This window comes from Danio rerio, chromosome 15, assembly GCF_049306965.1.
Source record: "Danio rerio strain Tuebingen ecotype United States chromosome 15, GRCz12tu, whole genome shotgun sequence".
NCBI lineage: Eukaryota > Metazoa > Chordata > Actinopteri > Cypriniformes > Danionidae > Danio > Danio rerio.
The window spans coordinates 3,072,501-3,091,979 of NC_133190.1; the positions used below are offsets into that span (position 1 = coordinate 3,072,501).

Below are 19,479 nucleotides of genomic sequence, written 5' to 3' on the forward strand. Positions count from 1 at the left end.
GCAGCCAACAAATCTGCAGCAACTGCATGATGCTATCATGCTATCAAATCTCTGACGTAAATTTCCAGTACTTGCTTAATCTATGTTAGGCAAAATGGGGTCCAATCAGTACTAGTACTAGTAAGGTGTACCTAATAAAGTGGCCGGGAGAGTATTTGTAAACATAAACATCTGTTAACAACTGTGCTTTAGGCTTTGATGACCCTTTAAGCAAAGAAGCCGAAGGATGAATGTTTGTCATTAGAGTAATGAGAAGAAGGGGGATTCATTAACGATTCGAAATGTCACAATGCAAAAAATGTAAATGGGCCTAAAAATAGTCATTATGAGTCACCCAAACACTGCGTGCAGAGGGAACGCAAACCTCTACAGCCTTTAAAAAAAAAAAAAAAAAAAAAAAAAAATTTCTTCATGTTCAACACTAAATTTATCTCGCAGAAAAACACTGCTCTCCCCCAGGATGAGGACGTGTTTGTTCCCATGAGTGCTGTGATGTCACCTGTCAGTGTAATTGTTACTAATTGTGTATGTGAGCTGCTGTCGGCAGGTAATCAGCTCCTCTTATCAGCCGTTCACATTCACATTAATACACTATTATTTTGAAAACTGTGATCGTGATTAACTCATCGCTATCAGAGAACACGACTCAGTCTCAGTCACGACCACGATGAAGAGATGAAGAGAGAACAGACAACTGAAGGTTTGAGCAACAAACAAAAAAAAAAATACAGAAGAATGAAAATAAATAGAATAAAAAGAATAAATAGCACACACAGAATGAATTAAAATAAAGCGATAAAGAACACATCAACAAGATACAGCAATTTAACGTTAACAAACTGAAAAGCTAAACATTAGAAAGACTGAAGAAAACAACAAATAAAAGAATGAAAGACCGACAACTATAATAAAACTAACCAATAATAAAAGAACTAAAAAAAGAACAAACACAAAATAAAGAAACAGAACAACAACATAAAGGCTGATTTATACTTCTGCGTCAAACGCCGGCATATGCTACAGTGCTGACTAGGGATGTAACGGTATTGTAAATACCGTCATACCGCAATATTAATTTTTTTCGATATTACCGAAGTCGCATGACTCGGTAAAACTATAGGTCTTCTGAGAAAATTTGCTCAGGCGAATGAAGCGAACGGGACGTAGCTGAAACTACATTTCCCATCAGCCCAGGCGTGGCCATAATCCTTTGCGGTCTGTTGTCGCTACAGATCCAGTAATGCGGAAATGGAGTGTGCTGCTAGTAGCGGAGATGAAAAAAAGATGGAAATGATCGAACCTAAAGCGGGTGTTGTCGCCGCGCGCGTGCTGAATAGCGGTGCTGTCGCGCGCGTTCTGATCAGCTGTGTTGTGGCGCACGTTCTGATCAGCTGTGTTGTGGCGCGCGTATTGTAAAGCGCCGAGGGGGGGTTGAGCGCGCATATTCAAGAGAGGTGTTGTCGCGCGCCTACTGAAGGGCTGGATTGGACGGAGGTTGTGTCGCGTCGCGGGGGCACTTTTGATCGTTTTGGAAGGGCATTTTCTATCCAAGACTAAAAAGGGCATGCGCACTGCACAGGTTGAGCCCTATGTGTGCACGTGCCTGCAAGTTGGGGAATACGACTAATAACAGTCATGGGGACTGCAGAAACACAGCACACTGTTCAGATTGATGCAGACATTGACTTGTACCGCAAAGAGATCTCTATCTCACTCATGGTTTGTCTTCTCAAGTGGGGGAAAGACAATGCACAACGTTACCCACTGCTGTCAACATGGGCCAAGTCATATCTCTCTTGTCCCAGAAACCTCAGTCCCAAATGAGAGGGGTTTTTTCTGTTGCAGGGGACATTGTAAATACCCAGAGATACCAGCTTTTACCAGATTATAGTTATATGATAATTTTCCTTTAAACCCATCTCTATCTAAGTGAGTGATTAAATGTTAAATGTGATGAGTTTTCAACAATACTAAATTGAAACTTTAATTTTTTACATGGTTTAATATTTTTTTGTTATTAAAATTGAAGTTCCTGTTTCAAAGCTTACAGATAGATGGCTAATTTGTATGTCATTGACACTTTTGGCACTTTTTTGGAGTATTTTCAAAAGTTTTTTTTTCCTGTAAATGATTCAATAAATACCGTACCGTGACATTCATACCGAGGTATTACCGAACCGTGAAATTCTGATACCGTTACATCCCTAGTGCTGACGCATAGCCCTTCGCCGTGGCCGTCGGCGTCACTGACGTGCACCTCTTAAAACAATGTAACTACACGTTGCAACGACGCGTAGCGCAAGCTCTGTGATTGGTCGGCTTGGTAGCGCTGACGAGTCTGGGTGGGACCGAGAGCCGCGCGAATGGTGCGAGCCTGACGGAGCGATTGTTTACAAGTGTGGAGTCCCGTGAAGGAGCTCCGGATGGAAAGTTTTGTTTTGTGTTTACCTCATAGTTAAAGTTGTTGCACGTCCGCCGGTTCCTGCCTCAAAATGAGCGAGTTTGAGCCACTTGTACATCCAGGAAGTGTTCAGGAAAAGCAAAACAGCAGAGAAGAAACTCGACACAGAGAAACATTTACACCTCACTGCCAACTAGCGTTTCGGAAGTGTTAATGCAGACCGACAGAGACAGCGCGCAGAAGTATAAATGCACAGCCACGCGCGTTGCATGCGCCGTGGGTTACGCCGGTCACTTGACGCAGAAGTATAAACCAGGCTTAAGATTATTAGATAACAAACAACTGAAATACGTTAAAAGTGAAAACAATAACTGGGGTCTGTTCTTCGTACGTGGATTACTCAATTAGCTAGATTTGAATATTGATGATTTGACAGGATCCAGGACTGTTTAGTTCTTTAAAACTTATCTGAGACTTGTCTTAGCAACAGTTCTGGTAGCTCAGGTTTATTTCATATAAACAGGATTAGATCGGGTCAGTTCAAGCAAAGATAATACTGAAAGTATGTACTGAATGCTGATAATTTCTTACAGTAATAATAAATAATAATAATAATAATACTTATGCAATCTGAACTGCGAAATAAAAGTACCAAACTTGCCACCTGGTTGTTCAAAGAGAAAATGTATTGATTTAACTTTTTAGATACAACCGTGTACATGCACGATATTCGACTTAAAAAATAAATAAAAAGGATAATAATTTATGCAGTCATGCACGTGTTTTGACCGCTAATATGCCGGTGATTGACACCTTTACCGGTATCAAAATGCTTTTTTTTATGCGAAATTAATTTACAGTTATTGCTTACGCCGATTAAAAAAACTTGAGTAGGCCTATAGGCTACTATAATAAAGAAAGTCTTCTCTAAATGTAGAACTAAATACATTGAAATTCAGTGAAATACATGATGAATACTCTTGACACATGAAAGTGTAAAGCCTGCAGCTCACAACAAAAGTGGAGAGTTATTGCGTGTCATATTTAACAAACCGTTTACTGCTAATTTAATGTAATTTTGCTCACATTGAGAATTGAATATTAATCAGATGATGTCATTACGCTGCTGTGCTGTTAGCCAATCGTTGCATTGCTGATCATGATTTCAAGGATCGATAGATCTGTCCTTCACAACACACGCAGCGATCTCAGATCAGTTCATCCAGACATTCTAATCTGATTCGCGAACTAGTTTGAAGAACCAAATAAGTGCGAGATCAGTTATCAAGATCAAAAGATCCAGGATCTGCCAAATCATCTTAGATCATTTAAGCGAGGTATGAAGAACGGACCCCTGAACAAAACGACTGAGATAAAAGAAAAAGAACGAACAATGAATGGCAACGTACACAAAAACAGATCTGCAAAAATTCACGAAACTAAAACTGACAATAAAAAACGACAATGAAAAGAATGGAAAAACAAACCAAGAAAGAGAAAGCAAGAGAGAAAACAAAAACTATTCAAAAAAGAGAAACAAACAATCAAATCAACAGAAATGAGACAGTGGGCCCTATCATAACCAAGGCGCAAGACGTGTTTGGCACGATTTGTTGTTATTTTCAGACCAACGCAACTGTCATTTTCACGTTTTGCACCATGTTGTTTAAATAGCAAATCCATTTGCCCAATGTTGTGGACTCATAGGTGTTCCGGTCTGAAAAGAAGGTGTTAAGGCACAGTGATGGCGCACTGCTAGCTTGAGGAACTGAAATAGGCTGCGCCATTGACAACTAAAAGCCATTCTAAAGTTCAGCGCAAAGCGCGTTAGTTATGCGTTTATACAGGTCCAAACAAAAGGAGGAGGCTCGTTCTTTATCCTCGCGCTGCAAATGCTCCGTTTAACTGTTTTCTTCCTAGTGAAGCGTGTCTCCCTAGTGACCCAACTGACTCTGGGAGACTCTGATTGGTTTAATGCAAATTATGCTCAAAACACACCCATAACTCATTAAGAGAATAAGCACATCCCTGTTAGACCATGCACTGGGGCGCAGAGCGAATTTTTTCATCCCTAATATAGCAAAAGTGGATTCGGACATGCCCTTGATGCTTTTGCGCTTTAGACTTTGTGCCTAGATCACTTAAACAGAGCCCAAGGACATCACCTCATTTATTATGTGTTCTAGAATACATGACTTATGAAGACACAAATATGTATGATGACATGAATTTATCACAAAAACATGGCTTATAAGGACCTTGTAAAATATATAACAATACATATTAACCAAGTTTTTTTTTTTTACAATTAAAAAACATCAGAACTTTGCTGTGAAAGTTATGTTGAAGTGTTGGATAAGCACAGAATGATCATTATAAAAGTCATTTTGTCTGTGTGTGTGTGTCTTTTTCTTACCCTGAACCTGTACGTGGTGCTTCTGTGGAGGTTTCTGACAGTGTGTGAAAGCTCTTCTCCATCATAACTGGCCTGGAATCCATAACCCTATAAAAACATTATACGAGCATATCAACAAACGGAGTTCAGTTTACTACCTCTGCAGACATTAATAACTCTGTCTGTAGAATAAGCAGTGGTCGACCAATATATATACTGTATGTCAACTAATATATGCAGATATATGACTAATATATGTCAACCAATATGACTGATATATGTCCACTGATCTATATAGATATGTCAACTAATGTATATAAATATGTTGACCGATATATGATTGATATATGTCAACCAATATGACCAATGTATGTCGATTGATACATGTCAACCAATGTACATAGAAGTCAACCAATATACTGTATGTTGGCTAAAATATGACTAATATCTCAGCCAATATGACCGATATGCGTCAACCGATATATGACCGATATATGTCGACCAATGTCAACTAATGTATATAGATATGTCAACCTATACATGTTGGGCGATATACGATTGATGGATGCCAAGCGATATATGTCAACTGATATTTGCTAGAAGCTATATGTTAGACAATTTATGACCGATATATGTTGACAGATATATAACTGATATAAGTCAACTGAAATGTCTGATATATGTCGGCCGATATACGTCAACATATATATATATATATATATATATATATATATATATATATATATATATATATATATATATATATATATATATATATATATATATATGTGTCAACCAATGTATACAGATATGTCAACTGACATATGTTGGCCGATATATGACCAATATATGTTGACAGATAAATGATTGATATATGTCAACTAATATATGTTAAGCAATGTACATATATATGTCAACCGATATATGTTGGGCCACATATGATCAATATATGTTGACCAATATATGACTAATAAATGTTGACAGATATATGATTGATAGATGCCAACCGATATATGTCAACCAACGTACATACAGTAGATATGTCAACTGATATATGCTAGAAGCTATACGTTGGACAATATATGACCGATATATGTTGACATATATATGACTGATATACATCAACTGAAATGTCTGATTTATGTCCACCGATATATGTCAACTGATTATATATATATATATATATATATATATATATATATATATATATATAAATAAATATATATGTCCACCAATGTATACAGATATGTCAACTGACATATGTTGGCCGATATATGACCGATATATGTTGACATATATATGATTGAAGGATGTCAACCGATATATGTCAACCAATGTACATAGAAATGTCAACCGTTATATGTTGGGCCATATACAATTGATATACGTTGGCCTATATATAACTGATATATGTTGACATATTTGATTGATAGATACCAACGGATATATGTCAACCAACGTACATACAGTAGATATGTCAACTGATATATGCTAGAAGCTATATGTTGGACAATATATGACAGATACATGTTGACAGAAATATGACTGATATCCGTCAACTGAAATTTCTGATTTATGTGCACGGATATATGTCAACCAATATACATAGATATGTCAACCGATATATGCTAGAAGCTATATGTTGGACAATATATGACCTATATATGTCAACTGAAATGTCTGGCATATGTCCACCGATATATGTCAACCGATGTATACAGACGTCAACCAATGTGTATAGATACGTCAACCTATACATGTTGGCCGATATATGACCGATATATGTTGACATTTATATGACTCCTATATTTCAACTAATGTGACTTATATATTTCGACTGATATATGTCAAGCAGTCAATATACATATGCCAGTCAATGTATATAGATTTGTCAACAGATATATGATTGATGCATGTCAACTGAAATATGTTGACCAATATTTGTCAACCGATATGACCGTTCGACTGATATATGTCAACTAATGTATATAGATTCTAAAACTTGTTCAATTCAGAGAGAAAGCGGAGTCGACCCCTGAACTCTACAGCAATAATACACTTGAATTCCTTTATATGTGTATTCAGGAATATTTGCTGTATCTGACTGTCCATGATTGTGATTATGTATGAGAACTCACGGATCCCTGCTCCTCCATCTCCAGCACGTAGCCGGTGTCGTCTTCTTTGGGCGATCCGGCGGGTCTGTGCCAGCGAATGCATAGCCATGTGACCCCAGACTGAACCAACTCAGGGCTCAGAGGGGGAGCAGGAACACTGCAGGATGTCATGATGTTCACCACTTCACTGAATTCACTGCGGACAGAGAGGTAAACGCATTCATTCATGTCAAATTAGAACAGGACAAGAATGGCACAGTTTAACAGTGCGTTTCAACTAGCTTATTTTAACATACTGCTAAAAAACAGCATGCTAGCTTTATTGATTCAATTAGTTAGATTTAACAATTTGGTAGCACTTCTAGCATAATGCTAATGAGTTTAAAGATATGTTTTAGCCTGCTACTGGTAGATCTGTGATCCATTTGCATAGATCGTAATGAAGCATTGTACAATATTAGTCAAATGCTATGTATCCTAGAGCTAACGTCTCCACTGTTTTATAATCTTGCTAACATGTTTACACATTACTACATAGTTTCTAACATGTTAGAAGTGTTTTTTTAAGTTGCTAACAAACATTGTTAACATGTTTTAGACCTTTGCTGTTTTAAATTGTTAGCTGTGTCATAAGACTAGCATGTTTTGGCAATGTTAACATGTTTCAAACATGCCACAAACATATTTTGACATATTAACATGTTGCTAGCTTATTTTAACGCATACTGCTAAGCTCTTAGCACATCGCTAACATGTTGCTAGCATGTTGTACAATGTTGCTGACTATTTTTAACAGCATGTTAGCTTTAATGATTCGATTTGTTAGATTTAACAATTTGGTAGCACTTTTAGCATATTGCTAACAAGTTCAAAGCTTTTTTTTAGCCTGCTAGTGGTAGATCTTTAATATATCTGCATAAGCTTCTAAGAGTTTTAAACATTTGGTCATAACAAGATATTTTTAACCTTTCAAAAATCAGAAATGTTTTTAGTTTTTGATAAAGATCGTTATGTAGCATTGTACGATATTAGCCATTGGCTATGCATCCTGGAGCTAACGTCTTCACCGTGTTTTTTTTATAATCTTGCTAACGAGTTTAAACGCATTACTACATTGTTTCTAACATGTCTGGAGTGTTTTACAATGTTGCTAACAAACATTGTTAACATGTTTTAGAACTTTGCTGTTTTAAATTGTTAGCTGTGTCATATTACTAGCATGTTTTGGCACTGTTAACATGTTTCAAACATTCCACAAACATATTTTAACATATTAACATGTTGCTAGCTTATTTTAACATATACTGCTAAGCTCTTAGCACATAGCTAACATGTTGCTAGCATGTTGTACTATGTTCCTAACTATTTTTTAACAGCATGTTAGCTTTAATGAATCGATTTGTTAGATTTAACAATTTGGTAGCACTTTTAGCATAATTCTAACCATTTAGCTATGTTTTTAGCCTGCTACTGGTAGATCTGGGATTCATTTGGATACACTTCTTAGACTAGTTTTAAACAATTAGTAATTTTAACAAATTTTCCTAACCTTTCAAAGTTAGAAAAAAAATATATATATATTTTTATCATATTAGCACTCGACTAACAGCTAGTTGGTCAAAGTTATATTTTGTATAGACGTTTATATAAACGCTTTCTCAAGCTAATATAATAAATACCCATAAAATCCTTACAGAGGGTTTTTAAAAATTCAATAATTTAAACAAGATCTTGATACTCAGAATGACTACAATTATTATTCTATTTTGGTATAATTTTACATAAAGCTTGAGGTATCCTGAACTTTAGATGTTGTGTGTGCTTTAGAAATGTCCTCTCTCTGCTTCAGGATCTGGACTGAGGGGCGTTCTGAGCAATACACACCTGACCCCCATGTCGTTTTTGGCCGCCAGCCGAAAGGAATATCTGGAAGCTGTGGAGAGTTTGGTGAGTCTGTACTGCTTATATGGGCCGTAGTAACACTGGACAAACGTAGCATCCGTTCCCTTCCCCTGTTTACAGATCACAGAACAGTTACATTACATTCAATTATACAGTACCGAAAACAATAATTCTAATGAAAAAATGGGTAACACCTTAAAATGAATTTATACTTCTGCGTATATAATAAAGTTAACTTCACATGCAAATCGATTGCGAATAAAGTAATCTTTACACACATGTAAATAAATTGAGCTTAATGCACAAATTAAGCAAACTTCTCACGCTAATAAAGCTAACTTCATGAGTGAATAAAGCGAACTTTATGCAAATAAAGTCAACTTCTCGGGCTAATAAATCAAACTTCACAAACTAATGAAGCGAACTTCTCACGCTAATACAGCAAACTTCTTACGCTAAAAAATCAAACTTCACAAGCTAATAAAGCCAACTTCTCATGCTAATAAAACCAACTTCACGCGCGAATAAAACCAACTTCACGCGCGAATAAAACCAACTTCACGCGCGAATAAAACTAACTTCACACACTAATAAAGTGAACTTCTTGCACATATAAAGATAACTTTACGAGCAAATAAAACAAACTTCACTCGCTAATAGTGAACTTTTTGCACTAACTTAACACGAAAAAAAATGGCAAGCGCAAAAAAAATTTTATTTGCAAATTTCACTTGCAAATAAAGCATACTTCACTCACAAAAAAGCGAACTTCACACGCTAATAAAACAAACTTCACTAAGGACTAATGCGAACTTCTCGAATTAACAAAGCGAACTTCTTACGCTAATAAATCAAACTTCACAAGCTAATAAAGCCAACTTCTCATGCTAATAAAGCCAACTTCACGCGCGATGAAAAGCCAACTTCACGCGCGATGAAAAGCCAACTTCACGCACGATGAAAAGCCAACTTCACGCACGATGAAAAGCCAACTTCACGCGCGATGAAAAGCCAACTTCACGCGCGATGAAAAGCCAACTTTACACACTAATAAAGTGAACTTCTTGCACAAATAAAGGCAACTTTATGCGCAAATGAAACAAACTTTACTCGCTAATAGTGAACTTCTCGCACTAACTTAACATGAAAAAAAGCCAAGCGCTAAAAAAAGCAAATTTCACTTGCAAATAAAGCATACTTCACTCACAAAAAAGCGAACTTCACACGCTAATAAAACAAACTTCACTAAGGACCAAGGCAAACTTCTCGAATTAACAAAGCGAACTTCTTACACTAATAAATCAAACTTCACAAGCTAATAAAGCCAACTTCTCATGCTAATAAAGCCAACTTCACGCACAAATAAAACCAATTTCACGCACGAATAAAACCAACTTCATGCGCGATGAAAAGCCAATTTTACACACTAATAAAGTGAATTTCTTGCACAAATAAAGCTAACTTTACGAGCAAACAAAACAAACTTCACTCGCTAATAGTGAACTTCTCGCACTAACTTCACGTGAACAAAAATGCCAAGCGCTAAAAAAAAAAGCAAACTTCACTTGCAAATAAAGCGTACTTCACTCACAAAAAAGCGAACTTCACACGCTAATAAAGCAAACTTCACTAATAATGCGAACTTCTTGAATTAACTAAGCAAACTTGCGCAAATAAATAAAATGTACTTCAAGCGTAAATAAATAAATCAAACTTTACGCACGAACAAACCCAACTTTCCAAAAGCCAACTTCACAAACAAACTTCAAGTGAACTCAAAATTTTCAAGCATCTAATTATGCACAAATAGTGAGATTTACTCGTGCAAGGTGCATGTGAACATGCCATAAGAAACGCTTTATTTTTATTTTACTCAAACACACAAATCGTAAAACCAAAGAAACAGGAAAAAAATAATGCGTTCTCCTAATTTCTTGCAATATACCAATTAAATAAAATCACATACCTCGTCCCAGTGAAGGATATAGTTTTGGATCTTGGAACCGTTGTCACATGGAGCCTGTGCAGAAAATATTTCTGTCAATGCTGTGAACTTCAGTTATGTACGAGTGTTACAGTGAGTGTGTGTTTGTGCTCACCTTCCACTGCAGGACGAGGCTGCTCTTGGTGCCGCTGAGCTTTCGGGGAGGACTGGGAGTGTCAGGCTCACAGCTCAGAGTGGTGAAGCTCACAGCCTCTGATGGGACGCCTTGTAAACAGTTACACGTCGCCTGGACCCTAAACACATGTATACGAATAGTAATATACAGAAATGACATGATTACCAAGATTAAACTCAGCTTTTAATATATATATATATATATATATATATATATATATATATATATATATATATATATATATATATATATATATATATATATATATATATGTATATATATATATGTATGTATATATATATATATATATATATATATATATATATATATATATATATATATATATATATATGTATGTATATATATATATATATATATATATATAAAATAATGTAAATATATTTATAAATATAAATTAAATATAAATAAATAAATAAATATAAAAATAATAAATATAAAATATAAAATAATGTAAATATAAAATATAAAAATAATAAATATAAATAAATATAAATATAAATATTTATATATATATATATATATATATATATATATATATATATATAAATATAAAATATAAATATATATATATATATATATATATATATATATATATATATATATATATATATATATATATATATATATATATATATATATTTAATATTTTATATATATATATATATATATATATATATATATATAAAAATTACACAGATGTGTATATATATATATCTCAGCCAAAGCAATAGTTCGCTCTTAAAAGTCAAAATCGCACAAACCTGACATGGTAGTCTGTTGCTGGTCTTAAGTCTTGTAAGGTTGCACTTAGTTCCACACCACTAACACACACAAAGACAGAAAAAGTCATTTAATACGTTTAAACAAAACATTTATAGTTTGCTCTAGCTACTGCGTCTGCGCAATGATTGGCATGCCCCCTATCTCCATTACAGCTGTTTCCACAGTCGTCATGACCAGCGGATGTGGTTATAAGCACTGAAAGAACAGAAGGTGCATTTTAAATCACACTATTCTAGGCCGTTCTGTTGTATAAATAGCGTATGTAGTGCGTTCACGATAAAATACTCGTTTTATTCGAAAAAGAATAAGCATACTTCAAATACCCAGATGACACACATATTAAACTGTTAAACGTGTGTAATGTTAAACACTTCGCACGCTCAAAGCTCGCAGCTTTACTTATGCAGCAAAAGGGGAGGAGCTTCAGCAATTAATCAGCAATTTTTTTTTTTATAAAAAAAATTGGTTTTGATAATCAAACAAACAAATGGTACAATAAAATATTGGTGACACATCGAAACAGGCCGTGTATTAACAACTTCTGCTGAAAATATTGCAATAGTACGCTGTATCGATATAATAGTACGATTATCGACATCACTCATTTGCCAGATGTTATTAAACGCATTTCCTAAACTGCTTTCAATTGGACAGAATTCACGTGCGGTTAACGCCAATGAACTCCCGCAAGTAAACAAACCGGCAGACACAAACCGGCGCTTTTGACTATGGAGTATACTATATAGTTTGTATACAACACTTTAGACAAACGATACATTTAGAAAATGAAGCGCGGCTGTGGCTGGAAAACAATGTTTTAAGGCATTGCAAATAGCGATGGCGCATTGCTGGTCAATTCAGGAGGAGTGAATTAATTTTGCTAAACTGTGACATGGTCATGTTCCGGAAATTTACAACGATCCTTCAGGTAAAGTTTTCCCCATCAGGTAATGTTTTCCCCTCTCTCTGTGTTGGTAAAGCGTGGTCAACAAATATTTTATAAATATTTTCCTCCACATTCCATAATGCACAGCGCATCGGCCTACGGCAGCTGGATTAGTCCAAAAGGTGCAGTACTTTTTGTGGTAGGGTCTGTTTTAGTTCGAATTATTTTCCCACCAAAAACGACCTGCTCCAGTGTTCGTTTGAAAGCGTCTTCAAGGAGGTCTCGATACGCTTTTTTGGTCTGCTTTTGGTGTGCACTCGAGTACGATTGCTGCATTCACACCTGCCCAAACGAACCACACCATGAGGGAAAACGAACTCTAGTGCGATTCAACCCAACTAAATAAGGCAGGTGTGAAAGCACCCTTAAGCCGCCTTTCCACTGCACACGACATTTGGACACGACTGTCGGAATACGCCCCTTGTGGCAGCCGCACAATATTTTCAGTGTTGTCATGCACCACAGGGGACAAGGTGATTCTCAACGGTGTCCGAAATAAAGGACTGCAAAAGCGATAGCCTTTATTCTCTGTGCGTTTACATGGTTTGGATGAATGAATACTAGAAACTCATAGACCGCTAAAATATTGGTGGGAATGTGAGGACAACATTAAAAATAAATATTTTTATTACTTTCTTACTTACATTTATAAACAATTATAATTCAAAAAATAACCAAATAAACTCCTATTTCTCATCTCGCGCGCACGGATCTGCTTGGACAACACTGGAATACATCATATCCAGTCGGCAGGTCGCATACGGTCTAGTCGCAGGAGTTCAAATATTTCAACGGATTCGCAGCTAAATTCGGATCCGAATTTTGCTCATACAGAGATGATCGGAACTCAACGCAGCTCCCGGACTACTCTCCATTGGAAATGAATGACTTCCGGTCTGTCGCTTGTCGTGTGCAGTGGAAAGGAGGCTTCAGTTTACCTCACTTTCATTTTATTGCTAAAGCTCAAAATGGGACAGTCAACCAGACAAAATAACCAATGATTCAATAATAAACCTGTCAAAAATGCTGTATGTATCTTTCTTTTATACCGCCATCTCACTGCTTTCCAAGTAAGCTCATCGTTGACTATTTACCTATGTTCGTAATGCACTTTTTTCCCTATTCATATTAATGTTACTGAACAGTCTTTGTATATCTACAGCCTTTTTATAACAACTGCACAGATGGTAAATTTGGTTCAACATAAGACGCTCTTCAGGAAGTGTTGTAATCTGATGAACTGCTGGTGACCTTTGATCACAAAACAGCCCCAGTAAACCACAGGCATCAGCAGTGAGTTCCTCATCTGAACCCACATCCTCCTCATACAGACGCTCTCTCTCTCTTTCTCTCACCTGTAGGCGCTCTTGTATTTCCCATCTTTGCCGTTGTAAGAGATAGAGACTTCATATGTGAAGTTGGGCTCCACAGGCTCGTCTTCTCCCTCTTTGGGCTCATCATCACCTTCTGTCCGCGACGGGGACACCCAAGTTAAACTGGCCCCTCTGGCCTGGATGTTTGTCACCTGATGATAAAACATGGTGCAATTAGACATCGATAACTCAATTTATCATGATAATGAACATGGATATAGCGGTAGTTTATCTCACTTCAATTTTATTGCTACAGCTCAAAATAGGACGGTCAACCAGACAACATAACCAACGGTTTAATGTAAACCAGTCATAAATGCTGTATGCACATTTCCGTAAAGCTGCCATCTTTATTTTAGGCTATAAGCCAAAATTTAACACTGCCATCTTTTTCACTGCTTTTCCGAAGCCGGGTTACGGGGCAGCAGTCTTAGGAGAGAACCCCAGACAAGTCCCGAAGCGTTCCCAGAGACATAGTCCCTCCAGCGTGTCCTGGTTCTTCCCCGAGGCAGCCTCCCGGTGGGACACGCCTGAAACACCTCCCTAGGTAGGTGTTCAGGAGGCATCCGAAACAGATCCCCGAGCCACCTCAGCTGACTTCTTTCGATGTGTACTCCGAGCTATAAGGGTGCGCCCTGCCACCCTGCGAAGGAAACTCATTTCGGCCGCTTGTACTTGAGATCTTGTCCTTTCAGTCATGACCCAAAGCTCATGAGCATAGGTGAGAGTAGGAACGTAGAATGACAGATAAATCGAGAGCTTTGCCTTTCGGCTCAGGTCCTTCTTTACCACAACAGACCGGTACATCGACCACATTACTGCTGCCACTGCACCAATCCGCCTGTCAATCTCACGTTCCATCCTTCCCTCACTCATTAACAAAACTCCAAGATACTTGAACTCCTCCACCAGGGGTAAGGACTTTCCTTCAACCTGGAGAGTGCAAACCAATTTTTTCCGGTGGAGCAACATGGCCTCGGACTTGGAGATGCTGATCCTCCCCCCACCCAAGTCACACTCGGCAGCAAACCGCCCCAGTGCATGCTGAAGGGTCATGTTTGATGAAGCCAACAGAACAACATCGTCTGCGAATAACAGAGATGAAATTCTGTGGACCTCCACCAGTCCAAGGCTGCGCTTTGAAATTCTATGAAAATTACGAACAGAATTGCTCCTAGTTGGCCTTGCGGGAGCCCAACATGCACTGGGAACCAGTCTGACTTATTGCCGGCAATGCCAACCAAACTTCTACTCTGCTCATACAGGGATGAGACATCCTTAATAGAGCGCCTCTAACGCATACTCCCAGAGCACCCTCCACAGAATGCCACGAGGGACACGGTCAAATGCCTTCTCCAAGTCCACAAAACACATGTCTCGATTAGCATTCAAAAAAAAAAGCTTTGTGTTTTTTTGGGGTCAAAACTGACCCATTAGAATGTTGTCCCTAGTTTAGTTGGTCTCAAGTCAGCCCTGTATAATAAGACTGACTTCAGATCAAGTCCCCCAAGACATAGTGTTTGCAAACATGGTAAATGTAAGACACAAGTGACAGTGTCAGGGAGAAAAAGGGAGAAAAAAAAAGGCAAAATGACGTAACAAAATGTGTGATCCATTCAACCTGATTACGCTGACAAACCGGATTTAGCACATTTGTCGCGTTCAACTGATTTCAGAGGTTAATTACTCCCAGGGGCCGATTGGCTGCATATTTAACAACATGTGCGGAAATACACACGTCTGCTCGTCTCGCCTGGAAAGAGTTGCTTTAGTTTATTTTTAATGACAAGCAGCGCTTCCCCTCCGGAAACAAAAGAGAACTCCTGTTATGCAAGAGGGAATATTTTTAGCCTGATTTCAGTCGAGAAACAAGTGTCACCTTTAGTTTTAGATGCATGACTATGTTCCTTTTGGGTTTGCAGATGAGAATAGCTCGAGTTGGCGCACATTACTAGGCCAAAACTGACTTAAAAGGAGCTATTTATCTGTGCCTCGCGGGGAACGATTCTCTCTGTGCTTTTTGCTACAGCTTTTCCCACAGCTTGAGCTGTGAAAACAGCCAGTCTATTACTACAGCAACCGATCAGCATAAATCTGACCAACATTTCCAATATTGCATTTTAATTTAGTGAATTAGCAGATGCTTTTGTCCAAATTGAGGAGGCATTCAGCGATTCAATAAAAGGAGGCAATACACAAAAGAAGAGCTACAGTAATTATATAAAGGAACTATTAGCATTTTGATAATTAAGTGCGTGACAGAAGAGTGGCTTCTACATGTGGTCTGTCAAGCCCACTAACCTGTGTGAGGCACACTTCATAAATGCACTATTTATTTATTTGTTTATTACATATGGAATGATTGTAGGTGCAAAAGTGTCGGTTAAAGTGTCAGAACGATGAAAGTGTTTCGACAGGTGGTTTGTCAAACCCACTCACCTGTGTGAGGCACACTCATTCATTCAATATCTTTTCGGTTTAGTCCCTTTTATTCATCAGGGGTTGCCACAGCGGAATGAACCCCCATACTGAATGTAATAGTGTGTATTTATGTGTATATATATATATATATATATATATATATATATATATATATATATATATATATATATATATATATATATATATATATATATATATATATATATATATATATATAATGTATGTATATATATATATATATATATATATATATATATATATATATATATATATGTATGTGTGTATATATATATATATATATATATATATATATATATATATATATATATATACATACATACATATATATATATATATATATATATATATATATATATAAATATATATATATACATACATACATATATATATATATATATATATATATATATATATATATATATATATATATATATATATATATATATATATATATATAWATATATATATATATATATATATATATATATATATATATATATATATATATATATATATATATATATATATACACACATATATAATAAGTAATCTATTTAATTACTACAGAGAAATGGACAGGGCTGTATTGCCAAAAGGTGAAGTCGCTGTTTCTAGAAACCCCCGATAAAGCAGATTCCAGCTCAGACAAGACAGCCATTCGGCTTCCTGTGTGAATCAAATCAAACAGAACATTAATGAGCCATTACGACAGCCATTACTGTCTTTTTGTGGGGACTGTAATCATGCATGGATGTGGAGTTTCTGTGGAAATGACCGTCATTAAGAAAACTGTTGATGCAGCAAGCGGACGGGAAGTCCTTCAGAAGGTGCTTTCTCACAGAGAAGAGAGTCAAATGTAGCATAACGGCCTTTCCAAATTACCCACTGTAAGGAACAATACAATGTCAACCAGCGATGGACTTGATTTGTTGGCCAGGAAGGGCGATTTATTGACCCATTTTAGCCTATTTTGAGATTTATGGGACGCTGTTTCAAAATGAGCCCATCAGTGGAAGAATCATTTTGAAATATTGTGAAAAAACTAAATAAAACAGTGAAGTGATACCAATAAATTCCCACCTATTCGCAGCTATATGAAGATCTTTCCAGTGTCACATGACTTTCAAACATTTATGACTCTGATGAATATTTAGGTACACCCATTCAACTACTGGTTAACGCAATGGCTCGCTTCCACTGAGCAGTACAGTTCAATACAGTGCAGGTCAACCTGATCAGCCTTGCGTTTGCACTACCAATATTACCCTAGTACGGCATGACTCAAAAAATCAAAAAGTTTTTATTTGTTGCAATTGAAAATGAGTTTTGGGTCATGACCGAAAGGACAAGATCTCGGATACAAGCAGCCGAAATGAGTTTCCTTCAAAGGGTGGCAGGGCGCACTTTTATGGATAGGGTTAGGAGCTCTGACACCTTGGAGGAGCTTGGAGTAGAGCCGCTGCTCCTCCACATCGAGAGAAGTCAGCTGAGGTGGCTTGGGCATCTGTTCCGGATGCCTCCTGGATGCCTACCTAGGGAGGTGTCTTAGGCATGTCTCACCGGGAGTAGGCATTGGGGAAAACCCAGGACATGCTGGAGGTACTATGTCCCTTGGCTGGCTTGGAAACGCCTCAGGACACTCGGAGGAGCTGGAAGAAGTGTCTGGGGAGAGGAAAGTCTGGGGTTCTCTCCTAAGACTGCTGCCCCCACGAATTGGTCCCAGAAATGTGACAGAAAATGAATGGAAATGAGTTCACTAAAAGGTGCAGTAGGTGATTGTCTTCAGAAGCATTTTTTGTTGTGCTGGTTGAAAGTCTCTACACAGTCCAATAGTAATGATTACAGTAAATGATCTAAATGTGTTTATATGTATTTTTATATTCAGGGTAAAGCATAAAACTAAAAAATGTTTATCCAATTAAAATAGTCGGACAGTCATCTCCCTTAAAGGGCAGACTGTCTGTCAACAAATGTAGATTCCGACTTTCACGCATCTGTTCACGCAGATCCGCCATTAGGGCGTGCCCGTCTGCTTCACAAATGCATGCGCTCCGAGCGAGCTGCGGGCCGCTCGCAGATGCCGAGTCGGAGCCAGAGGCGCCGAAGGACAGCCTAGCTCAGGCCGATTACTGTAAAGCCAGGCGCGGGTATAATTCGCCCTTAAAGCGGCCGCGCGGTCACGAAACGGACCGCGAGAAATCTAATGCTGCATTGAAACTTTTGAAAATCCTGAATCAGTATTGGAGTTACTTTAGCACGCTGGAGAAAGGACGAGATCATGGCTGAAGTATTACTGTTAGACAGGTAATGTTCTGTTTTACACTATTTTAGTCAGGCTAAGCTTTTGTTAGATTGTTTTCTGTTATGAATTACTGATATGCACAGACGTGTTGTTCAGCCACTGAAATCTCCCAAAGAAAGATTGATGTGATTATTTTCAGTTTCATAAGGTTCTTTGACAGCATCTATAATGTAGATTTATTTTAACAACAAAACACCCGTAAATAGCGATATTCCGCCTAGCCTGCTTTATTGAGCTGAAGTTGCTTTTATATTCACATTGGGTCATTTTTGAACAATGACAGCCTTCCTATAGGCCTACTGTTTACCGCTAACGTTACTCTAAATATTCGCTCTAAAATAGCATGCAAGTGTGGCAAAGTATTTCATGTAATTCCTGCACGGCGCTGGCACTAACTAACTGGCGAATGACATCAACTAGTGGGTTGTCTGTCGGCTGTTGTGACGCGGTCTGCGCACTCGCGATATCAGGGGGTGTGGCTTTGAAGCACAGTCCCTTCCCGCCGTCCAAAGATAATATGCTAAGCGGTTAGCATTGTGGCAGATCACCTACTTCACAGATCAACTGCCTCCACAATCACCAAAACACTAAACTGGGAAGTGCTGGGATTGGAGATTTTTTTGGCGCAGCTTTTCAATTTGTTGTTATAAATGTGA

General features: G+C 37.4%; 1 protein-coding gene across 10 annotated transcripts in view; it reads right to left on the reverse strand.

Moving 5' to 3' along the window:
• fndc3a (fibronectin type III domain containing 3A) overlaps window positions 1-19,479 on the reverse strand; it is a 143,376-nt gene that overhangs the window by 27,672 nt on the left and 96,225 nt on the right. For all 10 annotated transcript variants that reach the window (XM_073924233.1, XM_073924230.1, XM_073924234.1 and 7 more), the window contains 7 exons: window positions 14,041-14,210; window positions 11,718-11,777; window positions 10,915-11,053; window positions 10,782-10,835; window positions 8,798-8,925; window positions 6,935-7,109; window positions 4,818-4,904 (listed from right to left, as the gene is read on the reverse strand). In XM_073924233.1, the coding sequence (XP_073780334.1) occupies window positions 4,818-4,904; window positions 6,935-7,109; window positions 8,798-8,925; window positions 10,782-10,835; window positions 10,915-11,053; window positions 11,718-11,777; window positions 14,041-14,210 (813 nt within the window). The remainder of the gene's footprint in view (window positions 1-4,817; window positions 4,905-6,934; window positions 7,110-8,797; window positions 8,926-10,781; window positions 10,836-10,914; window positions 11,054-11,717; window positions 11,778-14,040; window positions 14,211-19,479) is intronic.